The 18028-nt window shown below is 40.4% G+C and overlaps 1 protein-coding gene across 2 annotated transcripts in view; it reads left to right on the top strand.

Moving 5' to 3' along the window:
• Positions 1 to 16751, top strand: part of KNDC1 (kinase non-catalytic C-lobe domain containing 1) — a 125618-nt gene extending 108867 nt beyond the window's left edge. For both annotated transcript variants that reach the window (XM_075000429.1, XM_075000428.1), the window contains 10 exons: positions 142 to 255; positions 1002 to 1149; positions 1415 to 1582; positions 8392 to 8601; positions 8937 to 9019; positions 10107 to 10251; positions 13393 to 13515; positions 13644 to 13703; positions 15973 to 16130; positions 16359 to 16751. In XM_075000429.1, coding sequence (XP_074856530.1) covers positions 142 to 255; positions 1002 to 1149; positions 1415 to 1582; positions 8392 to 8601; positions 8937 to 9019; positions 10107 to 10251; positions 13393 to 13515; positions 13644 to 13703; positions 15973 to 16130; positions 16359 to 16590 — 1441 coding nt within the window. In that variant the 3' untranslated portion in view covers positions 16591 to 16751. The remainder of the gene's footprint in view (positions 1 to 141; positions 256 to 1001; positions 1150 to 1414; positions 1583 to 8391; positions 8602 to 8936; positions 9020 to 10106; positions 10252 to 13392; positions 13516 to 13643; positions 13704 to 15972; positions 16131 to 16358) is intronic.
• Positions 16752 to 18028: the final 1277 nt, after the last annotated feature.

Here is an 18028-nt window from a genome sequence, read left to right as displayed (position 1 = left end):
AATAGAACAATTTTATTTTAACTTTAGAATTTTCCATGGATTAGGAATTCCAACATTTAACCTGCTCTATTGTAACCTTCTATTGCTGTTCTTTAATAGAAAAAAAAAGTTTGTCTGAAGCTTTTTTCATGTCTCCCATAGAAATGCGTTTTTAGAAGGTTATGTGCAGCAGTTCCTCTACACCTTTCGTTATTTCTGCACACAAGAAGAATTGTTGATGTTTCTCCTTGATAAAATCAGCAGCAGTTTGCCCAGGTACAGTAAACTTTCTATGAACAAACCTGTCAAAGTACCAGGAGACTTTTCTGCCCAATATGATGGAAGTATTTCTAAAAGAAAAACCTAATTGAGTTGAATTTTAGATTTCTTATTCACAAGATTTTTTTAAGTAATGTCTGCACTACAAGCACCACAGTGACGCAGCTACTGCAGTGCAGCTACTCAGCTGTAGCATAAACACTTTCTACAATGACTGTTTTTTCTGATCATTATAGTAAATCCACCCCTCTATAAAGATGGTAACTAGGTTGATGGGGGAAAAACCAGGTTACATCTGCAATGAAGGTGGGAGGTAGATCAAACTAGCTTTATTGCACAGTACACAGAATTTTTCACAGTTTTGCATGATGTACATTGGTTGACTTAAGTGTTAGGTGTAGACACACCTAAGAATGTAACACAGTGAAAATAGAATAAGTTCTGTACTGGACAACATATTCTTTTCCTGCTTATACGCTGACAGTTCTTGACTTCAATGGGAGTTTTACAGCAGTATGTACTTGGGTATTATGCTATTTTTATAAATGAAACTTTTGTTCCTCTGCATGTATAGATGCCACAAAAAGGGGAAACTTCAATTTCAGGGGTGGGAGGACGGGTTGTGCCTTTGTTTTAAAGTAATACGACTGGCAGTAAATACCTGCACTTTTCTCTCATCTTCCTTTCAAGAGCAGACTAAAATAACAAATTCAGTTCACTCACTCCCTTTCTCCTTTTACCAGTGCAAATGTGGATTCCACCTCTCTGCTTATCAAAATTTACAATCGCAGTTTCCACATTCTGCAGGCTTGGATTGAAGATTGTTACGGTGTAGACTTTGCAATAAAAGCTGATCTTTTATGCACACTACAGGACTTTATTTCTTCCAAGGTAACTTGTTATTTTGGTGGAAGCTTAAGTAAAATGCAATTAAATCAAATGTAGTTATGGCATAGGAGAGGACAGTATTATCAGGACCCATATTTTTCCAAGTAATATAGTGCAAAAAAATTATGCCTAGTGACACTTTTTGTTACATGTCTGTAAGAAAACATATGAATTTTCTTATAAACAAAAATATAAATGTTCTTTACCTATTATTAATGCTTCAATGAAAATGCATAAAACTGCCTACTAAAACCTACTTTCCATTTAGATTGCTCTATTAAATGGCCATGGTGAATGTTTGTTGGCAGTGCTTAAAAATTCTTCCTGTGGCAAACACAGCAGCACATACCAGTGCTATAACTTGAAGGAGAAGAAAGATGATACAAAATCTTTACACTCGCTGTGCAAAAAGCTCTCTGAAGATGTCTCCCACAAGGTATGTAGTTTCTTTAGCTTACTTTACATAGTGCTGTCTTGTATATTTCTCTTGCAAAAATAAAACAGTTAGGCCCTAATTCAGCAAAACATACGAGTGTGTGTGTGTGTGTTTGTGTGCATGCACACACTTAAATCCCATTAACATAAAGCTTATCATGTGCTTAACTGAGTTTCCAGGTCAGTAATAATTAGCTACGGTCATACTCATTTTAGAGGAAGTAAAATGTTTGCTTCTGTTCCATTTTGACTCTCGTGATTGCTGAAAATATTTATCCCTAAGAAATTTGCTGCTATTGTAAATAACCTATATAAAAATAGTTAAATGAACAAGAGAAAAGTGTTCTGCTTCTGGAATTTCAAAACTTTACTGCACTTTCCCATCATAATACTGACTTACGCAAATCAGAATTAGAGGCTGTCTGCTGGTACAAGGTAGCTTCAGAATTCTGAGCATGTCAACCTGTGGTCACCAATCAGTCAATTGTGGGGAGTCTCTGACAGGCTCCCTGTCTCCCCTGGCCTCGTGCTGCTGGCCCATTCCCACGAGCATCCAGCACGGCCCTGCGCATGTGAAGGGAAAGCAGGGTGTAGGAATCTAGACCTGCTGTTCCTGCCTGCAAACATCACCCCCCACAGCTCCCATTCACCTGGAACAGGGAACTGTGGCCAAACAGTGCTGAGGAGATGACACCTGCAGAGAGGGGCAGCAAGTAGAGCCCTGTGCTCTTGGCCCCCAGAGCCACAGTGTGTGTTGTCCCTTTTGGGACCAGCGTGGGACTGGGGACAGGGAGTGAGCCTGCTGTAGCTTGGCTGTGCCACCAACCTGGAGCAGTCTGTGATAAGTGTGGCCCAACAGAAAGCCACACCACGACTCCCAGTCCTCTCCTGTAACCAGCACCTCATACCTCACTTGGGCACTCCAAGCCCCAGTCCTGAGCTCTCACAGCCAGCACCCATGCACCTCCTACACCATATATCCCCTCCTGCATCAAAGCTCCAGCACTGCACATCTCCTAGAGCCAGAATCCCTACCTGTTCCTGCACCTGAAACCCCCTCCTGCACCTCAGCCACCTCCCCTGGCCCTTACCCCCCTCAGAGCCAGCACCCATACCCTCTCCTCCACCCCAAGTCCCTGCTGTGATCTCCTTCCCAGAGCTGGCACCCACCCCCGCTCCAGAACCCTGAAGCCCCTCTTGCACCTCAGCTCTCTGCCCCAGTCCTAAAATCCCTAGAGCTAGCACCCTCACCACTCACACAGTCCACACCCCTTCCTGAACACCAACTCCCTGCCCCAGCCCAATAGAAGTGAGTGAGGATGGAAGAGAGTAAGCAATGGGATGGGGGGAATAATGGGTGGGACCAAGTAGATCTGCCCTGTTTGCTTATCAGATAATGTTACTGTCCATATGCAAAAATCTTATAGATTAGAATAAAGGTTAAATAAATAAAATGTGTCCATTAGTAGGTTTAACATTCTTGTTTATGTACCTAGCTCATCAAAGCTGTGTGAATGCAAACTAAAGAATCAAGGTTGTTTAAATTACTGGCTATTATATGTCAGAACAGGACTAACATAAATTGAACATTCTCTCCTTTCCCTACCCAATAGTTTATCAGCCTGGATAGCGTGAGGCAAGGAACAGAGATTAGTGTACAACAAATGGAAGTCTAGGGAATGTTTTCTCCTTCACCAGTTGCTCCAATGGTACAGTAGTCTAAACCTGGGGCCTTAAATTCATTCAGTTTCTCTTTACATGAACGAAGATCAAGAAATGAATTCTATAGGCTGAAGAAATAATGTGATAATTTAATAAAAAGTACAGCTAATTTAAAATAGCATCATGTTAACTTAGCACTGGCAACTGTAGCCCTGAATAAGTTAGTCATACAATGCGTTTCTTGGAATTTTTATATCTTTAGGCATTGAAGTGATACGGTAGCAAAGATATTTTAGTGTACCATGAATAAGTCATAGCAGTGATTTAGAGTGAAACTTTAATGGACAAAATTATGTGCTTTATGTCTAGCAATAGCGGTACTGAATACACTAAGCAAGTTTCATTAAACTACAGTAAGTCTTAGAATGATGCAGCAGCATTCCTTTTTTTATTTAGATTTTATTTAATGGGTAAGACTCACAATGAATTGCCCAACCCAAGCAAAAGCCATAAGAAAAATAAATATAAATAATATCTATTGAACTGTAGAGAGCACTAGGACATTTTAATGAAATGGGCCTAAAGAATGATCTAGTTTAAATAATATGCTGATAGTTTAAAAAAAAAACAGCTTCATTGGATTCTAGCAGCTTTATGTATAGACCTGGTTGTCTGGATGTGTTGTATTAGCCAACCAAAGCAACATGAATAAACCAAGTCAGTGCATATTTTATAGGAGCAATCCTGAAACCCAATACAGAAGCCTTGGGTCCACATACGTCTCTGTCTTATAACATTCAGAGTTTACCTATACTACAAAGCTTAATTGATGTCATCTAACTTACTTTGACCTAATGATGTGTCCACATTTAAATTCATCTACCAACAATGTAAACACATAATTACGGTGATGTGGGAACACCATCTCCAGGGTGACGTTGAGCCATAATACAAATTTTTGAAATGCTTTTTCCTGATTGCCCAACTTGGCAAGCATTCCTAGAAGCTCTTTGTTTTGTCTGAAAGTGCCCAGGAAATCATGCCCACTATATACTCCAGACTGAAGTAGGCAGGAAATGCTGAATCTCCTGGGAGAGCGGGGAGAAGAGGCTGTGCGAGCACAGCTTTGAGCCAGCCATGGAAATGTTGGCATCTTTGAGCAGATTGTACAAGGAATACCGGAGAACGGGTATGGTGGGGATCACCATGGGTCAGGCCTGCCAACGTGGGGAGATGATGGGGCAAAGGAGGTAATTGCACCAGGGCCCAGAGATTCCAAGGGGCATGGAGCTCGCAGCTGCCACCACTAATGTGGTAGCAGTGATGGCTGGAGCCCCAGACCCCTTTGAATTGCTGCCAGAGTGCCACTCCATGTGGCTATGAGGGCTGAGGAGGGTGGAGCACACCACAGTCTGAGCAGCAGTGAGGGTGACTGCCCTTGACTGTGCCCCTTCTGCCCAAGGCCCCATCCATCCAGGGCCACAGAGTCAATGCCCTCCCACCTTGCTCCATGGCCCTTGGTAACTGTTAGCCCTGCTGGTGTCAGTGCTGCAAGAAAGTGATATGCCGCAGGCATATCAGCAGGCCAAGGAAGCCAGCACTCAACCTAGTGCTGAGCTGCAGGCCTACTGGTCTTTACAAGGAACTGCAAACCCTAATTGCTGGAGTCCCTACCACCACCTCACATGCCACTGTAGCTATGTCCAGCCCTTTCTGAGAGCAGTGAGGACAAGAAGGAGGATGGAGCCCATGTGACCAGGCAGACCAGCTACACTGCAAGCTGGGACCTGTCTGAAACTCTGTCACAGTTCAGTCAGTTCCAACAGCCTAGCACAAGTGAAGAATCCTGGGTAGGTGTGTCAATGTATTTCCTACTGCAGTAGTATACTGATTGTGTCTTCAGTTTAGGAGGACACAACTACCGACTTTTCATGAATTTAGCCCTATTAGAAGAGGTAGTAACACAACAGCAAGACACAGAGTTATCTGCTTTCCATTCCCCTGTGCCCTTTTGTGGGGCAGGTGCTTCCAGAGCGGTATTTTTACATGCATGGGGATGACCCTTGAATCCTTTGAAAAGATCTCAATGGAACTTTCATGGAACCATACTGCAACACTCTTCAAAATGGTTCTAGAGACAGGCAGCCTGCAACTCTTGCCTTTGCAGAAGTGGGGCACAAGTGCCAGAAGTTCCTTGGTTGTGGGAGGGGCCATCAGCACCTGGACTATGGCTGTGTGCAAAGGCCCAACCTACTTCTCTTCAATCCCTCCCCCAGGCAACCCCAGACCTGCCACTTACTCCTCTCTGCCCCCTCCCCTGAGTTCCCTGACACTCACGCCTGTCTACTACCTTGTGCCTTTGGGCAAACAATGGGAGGGGGAAGCAATGTCAGAAAGAATCTGAGAAGGGAGGAAGTTACAGAGAGATGTACAGCCATGGCAGGGTGACGCTTCATTCCCGCTACCCCTCGATGTGAGAAGAGTAGTGGGAAGTACGTAAGTTATTTTGAGAGAGGGCTACAGTGTTAGCCCTACCTTTATAGTCATGGCCTTCACAACATCCTCTGGCAAGGAGTTCCACAGGCTGACTATGTGTTATGTGAAGAAATATTTTGTTTTGTGTGTTTTTTAAATGCTGTCTATTAATTTCATTTGGTGACTACTATTTCTTGTGGAATGAAAAGGAGTAAATAAACCTTATTTACTTTCTTCACATCTGTCATATCATCATAGATTTCTATCATATCCCCACTTAGTCATCTCTTTTCCAAGCTGAAAAAACCCACTCACATTAATCTCTGCTCATCTGGCAGCCTTCCCATGTTCTTAATCCTTCTCATTTCCCTCATCCCTGAGGGCCATACTCACCATATGTCTGTAACTATGAGTTACCCTTGTTTACAACTTAATGGGGAGCAAGGGAAGGGAGTTCTGAACCTTAACTTTCATTTTCTGTTGCCACTATATTCACAGTGTGTTTACATCTGTAGCTTCTGCTATTGCAGCTTTGAGGTATGCCATCTCCACACCTGCAAAGTGCCTGAGTAAGGTGTCTAGGAGAAAGAAGGGGGCTCTGCATGATGTATTCAGCAAGACCCTGCAAGCCAGTGCTTCATCAAACCATGAGCAAAGGGCTTTGCGGGTGTCTGTGTGTGAATATTACAGACTGCGTGAGGAAAGAAAAAGCAGACAAGAGACAGTCCTATCAGGAAAAGGAGAGGGAGATGCATCAGAATGAAATGGAGCTTCTCCAGGGACAGCAAACGGATGCTGCAACTTCTTGTGGATCTACAGGTTCAATAATCACAGGCTTGTCTGCCCCTGCAGTTCACTGAGAACGCCATTATAGCACCTCCCTACAGCCCTGCTCAACATTCCATGAGGCAGTCAGGGTCTGGATCTCTATCCCTATTGCTTCAGGCCAGGGGACACAGAGCACAGCCACAGCTTCATATGTGTTGTCCTGTGAGAGCCAGGTTTGTTGTATGTGTGGCTAAAATGAATATGAATGTTCTTTACACTTCCTAAGCTTTGTCCCATAAATTTAAGATAAAAGCAGATCATTTACGACTTGACAGACTATCTTTTGCAATGTTTTCATTATTTAATAAAACTTTACTGTTTGTAAATCCCAATAGGAATGTCTAGCAGCACTGAAAACACTCATTTACTTATTGCACAGTGTGATGTAACTCATAGGATCAGTGACTATCAGTGTAATAATCATAAATGTTCAGCAAGCAGCACCAGAAATCACAGGTTCTATATTCATTGATGCACACCAAGCACCACGCAGTTCCTCATAGATCCCCAAGCAGAAAGCCAGGCTGAACAAATTATACCACAAGATGTTACTGTAGCTCACTATTAAACTGCTTCATCAAAGCCTCTGTGAGCCATTTAACCACGCGCTGATTTCTTACAATAACCCTTGTGTCTGGTTGCCCAAACTGAACAGATAGCCCTGCTACTCTGGCTGCAATTCTTCCCCCATTGCCTCAAGATATGGAGGGCACAGCAGGCAGCTATAAATCTTCTGGATTTTTTTTCTTTTGCACAGAGATCCACTTTTGTAAGTTGACAATACCAATGACCCTTGCATTTACCAAAAGCACATTCAACTGTCATTCTGCAGATGTTGAGCCAGTATTTCCTTGCTGCTATCAAGGTAACTAGCATGCAGCTTTATGAATCAAGGATAAGCTGGGTTCTCTGGGATAGCTACCAGCACTTCTACGTCACCAGTGGTAATCCAACATCATGAAAGTCCCTGCTTGAAGCTTTCTGAACAGTCTCTGAGTTTAAAGATGCATGTGTCTGTCATGCACCTTCCTTGGTCTGACAGGACTGATGTTGAATTGTTCCCAGTGATCCACCAATGCTTGCATAAACAGAGAAAGGTTGCTCTTTCTGTTGCTGTGCTCTGTACCACAGTGGTCAGGTACCAAAATAGGTATATCCTTGCCATCTAGTGCTCCATCCCAGCTCAGGAACCTTATTGGTGCAACTCCATGAACGATGACCTGCACATTGCCAGTAGTCACAGTCCTGTATAAGAACATAAGAATGGCCATACTGGGTCAGACCAAAGGTCCATCTAGCCCAGTATGCTGTCTGCCGACAGTAGCCAATGCCAGGTGCCCCAGAGGAGGTGAACTGAAGACAACGATCAAGCGATTTGTCTCCTGCCATCAATCTCCCGCCTTCGACAAAAGGCTAGGCACCATACCTTACCCCTTGCTAATAGCCATCTATGAACCTAACCTCCAAATATTTATTGAGCTCTTTTTTAAACTCTGTTAGAGTCCTGGCCTTCACAGCTTCCTCTGGTAAGGAGTTCCACAGGTTGACTGTGCGCTGTGTGAAGAAAAACTTTCTTTTATTAGTTTTGAACCTGCTACCCATTAATTTCATTTGGTGTCCTCCAGTTCTAGTATGCACAGTGAGTATATACAACGCCTGTGGCATGAACCAAGCATGCCTGCATATGAGCAATATCCTAACTTTGGTGGCTTCTTGCTGACATGACTGGCATTGGCAAAAGTTTGCAGAATAGAAAGTCCATCAGTAATTTTTATTGAGAGGAGACAACAATGGAGGCTTAGGAAAGCTGCAGCTGGAATAAGCTACTTTTTTTTGTATGTGCAGAGCTTTAACTGGAAACTCTCCAAAGGAAATGGCCCTATGATGCATCATCAGAAAGACAGACCATACACAGTTGGGTCAGCTTTACCAAAGCCGTGCTATAACAGTTCTACAGAAGAATTCTCTGGTTCTTACACTAAAACAAATGGAGGATCCCTCTTAACTGACTATAGCGTACAAGAGCTTTGCTGTCAATTGACTCTGTTACAACAGGTAAAAAGACTGGATTCTATTGAGAGAGCAAATCAGTGTAAATGTTTATTGTGTAATCACCCCTTCTTCCTTCTCTCTCTCAGCATCCTCCGTGTGGTATTTGTTTTGAGGTTCAGCATGCCTTTGAGGAAAAAATAGTTTCCTCCCCAAGTCCCTGCCGGTCTAGATTCACTAGTATCTGGAGTTCTGATGATGTCATTCTGTAGGTGATGATTTCTGCTGAGAATCTCAGGGGACAGGGAAGAGAAGAGAAAGGAAGAAAAAGTATTTCTTGTGGTACCTAAAATAATTGCCAGACCTAATCATCTCTGTGGTTTAATTTTTTGTCTGTGTAGGAAATGTTCCGTAAATGCCATCCTGTACACTTCCTGAATTCAAGAGCACTTGGCGTCAAAGACAAATGCACCACATTCCAAAAGTAAGTGAATTTACTTTTCCTATCCTCCCTGCTGATGCATTGTTGATTTTGATTTTTGTTTTGTTTTGTTTTACATCTTATGTGTATGTATGGGTAGAGCAAAATGGAGACTCGTCCATTATTCCTCACTGTGAATTTTCTTTTTTGTTGAATTTTATCCTTCAGGTGACTTGTAAAATGAGGTTCAGCAGACCACATTTTCATTAGACCTCACCCAGAGTATTTCCTAAATAAGTTTTTGAAAAATGTTATGATGATATTTCAGGTATATTATTTTATAATTATATCCATATAGATGGAAAGAGTGTAATTTCTCCATCATGTAGTACTGATTGAATAATTCATAAATATAGCAAACAGGACATTTTTAAATAAATTATTCATAGTTTATGTGCCCGCCTCTAATCCAGAATAAATTTTAACATTATCACCTGTTCACACACAATTGTCAAAGTAAATAGCTTTATCTGCAGATGTGTTTTGTTTTAATTTAGTTTACCTGCTATTTGAATTCAGTTAGCCTCTGTCTAGTAATTGTTAGTAATGACATGTAGACTGGATTCAACCATGTCTCTAAGAAAGGGCACATCTAAATTGTTCCACCACCCCCCCTTCCCCCCCGGCCCCACATTGAAGGTTCAATAAAAAATATCATCTGGCTTCTGCTGTATTGTAGCCCATACAGGACTCACTATAATCTCACTTTTTTGTCTTCATGTTAATATTCCACAAAACAAGAGCTAGCTTAACTTTCTGGTGCGTGTGAATGTTTGCCCACTTCTTCATGATGTGAAAAATGTTTTGTTGTTTTTAGTCAAATGAAAGAAATTGCTCAAGTTGCAAAACTGGTGGTTTTTTTTAAATAGCCTCACCTGCAGATGTGAGTACAATGAGGTCGGTATAGTAATTAAAAGTCCGCACAGAGAAGAGAGAGTAATGTAGTGTCCCAGCATATGGCTTTTTAAAGTGTATTAATCAAGGTTGTAGCTAAACTGCATATTCATTTTTAAAATGGTTAGAATGTTAATATCTCTTTTATATTTTGTAGCTGTAATGTCTACTTTCTCTATATGTTTGTGTTTCACAGAAATGTTTCTACTGAGTCACTTCAAGTTTGCAACCTTTTTCTGCCAAATTGCATTCAAGAGAAGTATCTCTTACAGCTCTTAAGAAATGCAGACAATATCAGCACCTGGGTTGCTGCTGAAATTGTTACACGTCATACTTCTAAGGTTTGCTATATTTTTTATTTGGCTAGTGAATCAGGAAGTAGTCAGTTACTTGCTATTGTTTACTGTTTCTACATAGCAAACTTACACAAAAAGCCTGAAGTATGCCTGCCAGTGTGTTGGCAGATCCACTTACTGGTTTAAATTTGTTTCGGTGTTGGGTTAGATTTTAGTAAGAATTCCTTTTCCTTAAGTCAGCATATGTCTGACTTTCTGCTACTGAAATGGCTTTCTTACCTCTTAAGAACTTTCCAGCTTGCACTTTAAGAGGCAGGGTGTTGTAGTTCTTCTGTGGTTACAGCCAAAGCAACAAACCATAAACCTAAAAGTACATTTTAGTTCCTCTTTTAATTTCATTTTCTCACATTTCTAGCCTCCTTGTAGATATTGAATAATGTGTTTGGTGGTGATTTTGGCAATTGCATCAGTTATTCAGAAATCCAGAAAATAGATGTGGACTTTTAAGGTCAAATGAATTAAATACTTTCCTCAAGAAAAAAATAAAGCTTGATGATCAATAAAATATGAACTCAGTGTATGTATTGTCACATGCGTTCTGAATGGCTTAATCAGAAATCATTCCATTAACTTATATAATATGTTTGTGAATTAATCATTATAAATTCAACAAACAAGTGCTCCCATAACTCCTGGTGGATGTTGATTAAAAACTTTTGCATAAAAGTTAGTTGTGACAACAGAGTTCAAGTACTCTTGATTCCAAATCCTCCAGTCTTTATGCCAAGCAAAAAACATTGCCACTAAAAGTGTAAGAAGTATTTTGGCTACTCCCAGTGCTTTAATGGCCCATTCCTTTCTGACCATGATAAAAGCCTGGAACTGAATCTGTGCATGCACATGAAACTAGTCTACACCAAATCCAAGTGGTCATACAGTTAGGGAACATCACTGTGTGCTCGTGTTCTTTCCTTTTTACGTTTGAGACCTTTCTGAAGATGCATCTCGGTAAGTGATAATCATTAAGATCGTATCTCCAGAGAAGATCATGTTGTTTATATGTTGATCTTTCTGAGGCTATTGTCTCCATGAATTACCCCTCAGTCTCTTCTATTCTGAACAGAATATTTCTGGTCTGTTTTTTAATTGGCTATGAGGGAGTATTTTTCTTCCCCTTTGAAGAGATGAGCACTGATACCTCAGTAGGGATAGTGTAATGTATCTTAGGGCATGTTTACACAACCAAGTTTTGTTGATAACACTTGCCTCAACATCCAAAACTCAATTGAACAAAAACGGACAGAGGGTGTTCACACTTGGTCCATCTGTTGACAGATCATGTCTACATTGGGGGCACTGTCATTGACAGTGTGAGCAAAGCACTGTGGGTTTGTCTCCCACACTGCAGCATTGTGGGAAGGCAGAGTTGATTCCTGTGTGTCTTGGGATTTCCTCCCAAGTTCTCCTTCACATCCTCAGCTGCTGGGAGCAACATTACGTGTAGCTCTGTGAGCTTTCTCTGCTGAGGAATGTCAAACCAGCACAGCAACCTGTCCCTCTCCACCTGCAGCAGAAGTCTGCCTGCTGCTGTGTTCCTAGTGCAGGGCCAAACAGGAGTAATCCAATGATTTCCTGTTTGTGTGTTCCCCAGCACAGTCAGCTGTTAGATGCTTCCTGGAGTTTTGAGAGAGGAGGGTCACATGCCTGCAGGGCAACAGAGATTAAAACACTGAGCAGAGGCATCAGGGCAGGCATTGTGGGATACAGGTGCAAGCCAGTTCTGTTGCTAAAACAAACAGTAGCATCTACACTGGCCCTTTGTGGACACTAAAGGGAGGGGGAAATATCTCTCATAGAGGTAGAAGGTTTTTTTTCACCCAGACTGGGTGATTTTGCTGACAAAAGTCACACTGCAGTGTGAATGTTCTCAGTGTTTGCCACCAAAAGGCAGTTTTTGGCAACAAAACCCAAGTTTTCTTAGTGTGGACACACCCTTTAGAATGATAAGCTATCGGAGCTCCATGCAGGTCTTCAAATTTACCCTAAAGTAGTAATCCATTGTGGTCTCCAAAGAATAACATTTACAGGTAAAGCGGCAGCAACATAGCACTTTGAAGACTAACAAAATGATTTATTCGGTGATGAGCTTTCGTGGGACAGACCCACTTCATCAGATCAATTTCATTTCCAATACAGACTGACATTTTTCTGTATTGGAAATGAAGTTGATCTGATGAAGTGGGTCTGTTCCATGAAAGCTCATCACCAAATAAATCATTTTGTTAGTTTTTAAAGTGCCACATTTCTGCTGCTTTGTTTTGTTGGAGTACAGACTAACACAGCTACCTCTCTGTTACTATTTACAGGTGAGTACTTACTTCACATTCATCTGTGTTTAGTCTGACTATTTGCGCATGAAGAACTCTAGTATAATAAATTTATCATGGAATTTTGATGGCTTCACTGACTTTATGAGAGTACGTAGGTTTGTCACCAACCCTCCAAACTGGAATTTCCTTGTAGCTGTTGCTGCTGTTTTAATGTCTTTAAATGTTTGTCTATATAGCATGTCTCAGAAACATACAATTGGAAAGCAGCTTTTGCTGTTTCCGAAAATAGACACTGAGATGGGGTAGTGTATCAGAAACTGGCAGCCATAACATGCATGTCCCTAATCCTCTTGTCAATTTTGAATTTAGTATTATTCTGTTAGTTGTTGTAATTTAGCCAGCTAGAATATAATAAAATCAGCTTATTTTGCCAACTTTCAAAATGCCAGTTTATACATTCGATACTGCATTTAAACACATTCAGATGAGTGATTTTCTTTTAGTCCTTTACTTCTTCCCAGTAGTTTCTGCCCTCTCCCCACCTCCCCTTCTCAGAATTAATGTCTTCCCAACTACAAAAGAGTTTATGATCAAGAGTTTTACTGGCAGTAGAGTTGCACTTTGGCCTTGCAACTATGTCCTCAAACAGAAATAAGAGGGTATCCAGCTTCGGTTTCTTCATATCAATTGGCTTCATGAGATAACACCCAAACCTATCTTTTGTGTGTGTTAGCACTGTACAACTACTATTGTTTTTTATTTATTTTGCCATAGTGCCTAGATAATATAAATATATATAAAATCCTGGAGCAGTGCACTGTGGTACATTTTAATGTTTAACTTTATTTTTTTCCAGTTGCAGATGAATTTGCTGTCAAAATTTCTCCTTATAGCAAAATCTTGCTATGAACAGAGAAACTTTGCTACCACAATGCAAATCTTAAAAGGGCTGGAAAATCTTATCATACGACAACTACCGGTAAATGAGAAATTTCAGATTTTTTCCCCCCATACCTCTTTTTTTTTTTAGCAAAAGTAAGTCTGTTCCACTACCAAGATTAATCTGAAAAGATGTCAAAGTACTGTGTTCTATTTACTCTTTTTAAGGCTTGGAAAACTTTGCCATCAAAAGTATCTGAAATAATGGAAGAACTCAAGGCTGTTGAGGTACACATGATTCGCTCTTGTGTAATACTTATGTGACACTTCTTTGGTGTTCTTTACAGGACTGAAGCCAAAATAGTTTGTACTGCATAAAAAATTGCTCCTTGTGTAATTGCTTCCTCATAAACTTAATTACTTTATGGTTGACTGTTTGGATATTTTCACCTGCCAAAACCAAAATGCCAAATTGGACTCTGAAGGTCAAGTTGCAATTTTTTTACTGGATTACTTCTTATCACCAGAAGTAATATCGTGCAACTAGTACTTAATAATTCTCTTGATGATAGTTGGGGCGAGTTAGTTCCCTCTCCCATGGGTGTATTGATCTACAGAGGTAACACAACTTAATTACTAATAATAGTAGCAGTTCAAAATTTTATAAGGAAATTTTATCTGAATTTGGCTCATTGGAAAACTTCAGGGCTTTTCATGTTGTGAAATTCTTTGTTTTCTTCAATTTCCATTATTTTAATTGAAAGGGAAATTAGAACATTACACAACATACAGAGCAAATGCTTTTAAATTTGCCAAAACTTCTGCAAAATGTTTTCCCTTTTCCACCAGATCTATTACCTGTTTATTTTTGTTGATAAATCAGTAGCTATGACCAAATGCAGGCATGGAGCAAATGTCTTGTGTGCGAAGGCTTGCATTTTAAGTGATTTTTTTCTGACCATAAATATTTGAAAATACAAAGAGCCCAGATTATGTGACAAACTCAAAAGAAAACTACATAAATTTAGCCTTGTAGCATGCAAGCCCTCAAAGGTTAAACTCTATCCAAGGGAGAGCAATGCAAAGGCAGGGATGTTCAGAGTCATACCAAAATAGCCCATGGAAATATTTAGCCCAAATTAGAGGCCAATTTACTTACCCAACAAAGGAGTCAGCAATACTTCAGTTATCAGCAGTCCAAACTGTGACTGACTTGACCTAAACCCATGTACTCTAGGGTTATGTCTACACTTGCCCCCATCTTCGAAGGGGGCATGGTAATCAGGCTGATGGGTGATCACTAATGAAGTGCTGCGATGAATATGCAACAGTTCATTCGGCTAATTCTCCCCCACAGCAACTTCAGAGTGTCAAACTTCAAAGTGCCAGCATGCCGTGTGGCCGCAGGCATTTTAAAGTGCCCGTGCTACTTCAAAGTTCATTTAGTCTTCAAAATTTCTGGGAGTAAAGGCATTTCAAAGTGCCCACAGCTACATGATATGCCGGCACTTTGAAGTTTGACACTTCGAAGTTGCGGCGAGGAATATTAGCCGAATGAAGTGCTGCATATTCATCACAGCACTTCACTAGTAATCTCCCATAAGCCTGATTACCATACCCCCTTCAAAGTTGGGGGCAAGTATAGACATAGCCGACGTGGAATATAGGTAATCTACAAGTGGTGCATTCCTTGTCATAGTGAGGTGGCTTGTGCGTCTCAGTGACCCGGAGAGCCTATGCAAGTGGCAGCTACAGCCCCTGGAGGGGTCACACAAACTGGACAGGTCAAAGGGTAGAGACCAGACAAATTTGGTCCTCCTCTCCATGAGGTAAAAGGGATTGGCTTAGAGTTAACAACCCTATCCATAAAAACTAAAAATTACAGAAACCTCTACTCCAAAATGTATGCAGATTTTATTGGTAGTGCTAATAAAATCATCCTGGACATCTTATTTTGCTTCATTAATTAGGTTTTTGTTGCCAGACCCAACCCATTGCCTCTTTTTAAAAATGACACAAGCCAAAAGTTAAATGTTAACGCTTTGAATCTAGTATTTTGTAAAACTTTTTTTTGAATGACTGAAAACAATGGTGGAGATTTTGAGAGCGGTTAGATTGGTGCATGGTTCCTGTTTGTTTCAAAGGGCATTACATGGCTGTATCCCTATCTTTTTTAAAAATTTCAAACATTTCTCAGTAATTGTGGTAGCATTTCATCGCTGACTTTTTGATGTACCTGTGAAACTGAGCTTACTTAGCTCTAAGATGCGTTCTGTGATTCCAGCTATAACATTTTGTTGGTAAATTAGAAATGTTTATTAAGAATACCATATGGGCTATATTCTTCAAATTATCTTATTTGTTCCCTAGTCTACCTTAATTGGTCTGTCACCAGGTTGATCAAATGCATTAGTGCTTTCATCTCTATTTTAATTCATATATGCACACAAAAAAATTAAAATCAAACAAAAACATTTGTTAGAGACATAAAATCAAGGACTACTCCATGGAGCCTGCTCTGACATTTATCACTTTTCTTTTGTAAATTGTATACCAGGTGTTTTTAAAAAGTGACAGTTTGTGTTTGATGGAAGGAGAGAGATTCAAAACGCTCCCTACAATTCCATCAGCCCATGTTCTGGCCATGCATGTCCAACAGCTTGAAACTGGAGGATTTATTATGACAAATGGAGCTCAGAAGTGGACCAAACTTAGGTAATTATTTTAATTATACATATGTCTTTTTAAAATGGAATATTTTTCAGAGAGTAATAAGAAGTAACACATCACTGCACTTTTGGAAGTTTAAAGTATGTCACTCATTTTGACAACATTTTAAAGAGACAAATACTGTAGAAATGGATGCCCAGTGCCTGTGAATTTCCTTTTATGTTATTGTCAGCACTAATGAAGACTAATGTTTTTTCTTTATTTTCTTTTAAGAAACATTGCAAAAGTTGTGAGCCAGGTCCGTGCATTTCAAGAAAATCCATATACGTTTACGCCCGATCTCAAGCTCCAGTCTTACCTCAAAGAAAGAATAGCTTATTTTAATGATGCAGACATTTCTGCTTTAGCAGCTGACAACAGTGCTAACTTCCATCAGGTAACAGCTGAAAGACATTCCCGAAAAATACAGGACACTTTGCGCAGAATAAAGGCAACATTTCAGTAGTTGTTTGCATTTTCCCTGCTTGTTTAATTCTAACTCCAGGATGTAAAACTGTGGATGAAAGCACCTTCAACTCCCATATCAATTGCCAAGCAAAGGCTCAAGAGAAATTAGTTTTAAAACACCAAGACTGTGTCTAGACTAGCCCCCACCTTCGAAGTGGGCATGGTAATTAGGGTGTTGGGAGATTACTAATGAAGTGCTGTGGTGCATATGCAGCTCTTCATTAGGCTAAATCTCCCCCACAGCAACTTTGAAGTGTGATACTTTGAAGTGCTGGCTCGTGCGTAGCTGCGGGTCAGCGGTGGGCACTTCGAAGTGCCTGTGCTCCTTCAAAGCCCCTTTACTCCTCCAAATTACTCCTCAAAATCTGTAGGATATGGTCAAAATTTTGAGCAGTAAAAGGACTTCAAAGGAGCGTGGGCACTTCGAAGTACCTGTGGCTACACACAAGCCAGCACTTCGAAGTTTCACACTTGGAAGTTGCTGTGCGGGAGAGTTAACCTAATGAAGTGCTGCATATGCACTGCAGGACTTCATTAGTAATCTCCCAACACCATAATTACCATGCCCCCTTCGGAGCTGGGGGCTAGTCTAGACACAGCCTGGTTATATTTCTGATCACAGAATCATAAAATGCTAGATAATGAAAAATCCCAAACCTAAGAGAAAAAAGGATGACTCATCTCTAGTATGAAAGAATAGTCCCATAGATGTTGTCAGAAGAAAAGTAAAGAAGCTGAAGTTTCAACTTTCAGTGCTATTTTGGTTTAAGAGAATCCAGATTATAATTGACAAACACCAGAATATATATTTTATGTAAGCACTGTATATTTGTATCCTGTCACTGTGTAATTGATCTTATTGATGTGAATCCTCTGCTAGCCTTACATTTTTGCCTAGCTTTAAATTATGACTGTCAGAACCACACTTTTAATTTTGAGTGATGTAGAGTCTTCATATTGGACATCAAGGTAGAATAAGTAAAAATGGCAACATGGCACTGTATTTTTAATACCCTTGAGGCACCCTGTCTCCATACAGAACTCAGATGTGAATCATCATTTTACCATTGTGTGGACTTGCATCTGCCTTCATGGCCTAATGAAGAGAGTAAGTTTTAAAGGCTTGCTTGCTTTGTCTCTAGTTGTTATAAGTATTAGTTGTAAAATTTGTGCGATTTTACTTGAACGTGATTGTCTTGTGCTGAAGTTACTTTTCTAGTATTGTAACGTTAAAAAGTATAATACAAAATAATTTTGCATCAAATATGTAACTGTATCATGTCAAAATTTGGTATTTATAATATTTTGCAGTGAGTTGTGCTTGTAAAACTCTGGCAGAGAAATGTGGTGGTAAACCTAGAGGTGCCCCAGGTTTAAGCAAGGTCTCTAAGATGGTAGTCTTATCAACAAGATACAGCCAAGTATTTTGGACCTGT

The sequence above is a fragment of the Carettochelys insculpta genome, chromosome 7 (genome assembly GCF_033958435.1).
Source record: "Carettochelys insculpta isolate YL-2023 chromosome 7, ASM3395843v1, whole genome shotgun sequence".
Classification (NCBI taxonomy): Eukaryota; Metazoa; Chordata; order Testudines; family Carettochelyidae; genus Carettochelys; species Carettochelys insculpta.
The sequence above is the reverse complement of the archived record's forward strand: the minus strand, read 5'-3'. Positions and strand labels throughout refer to the sequence as shown.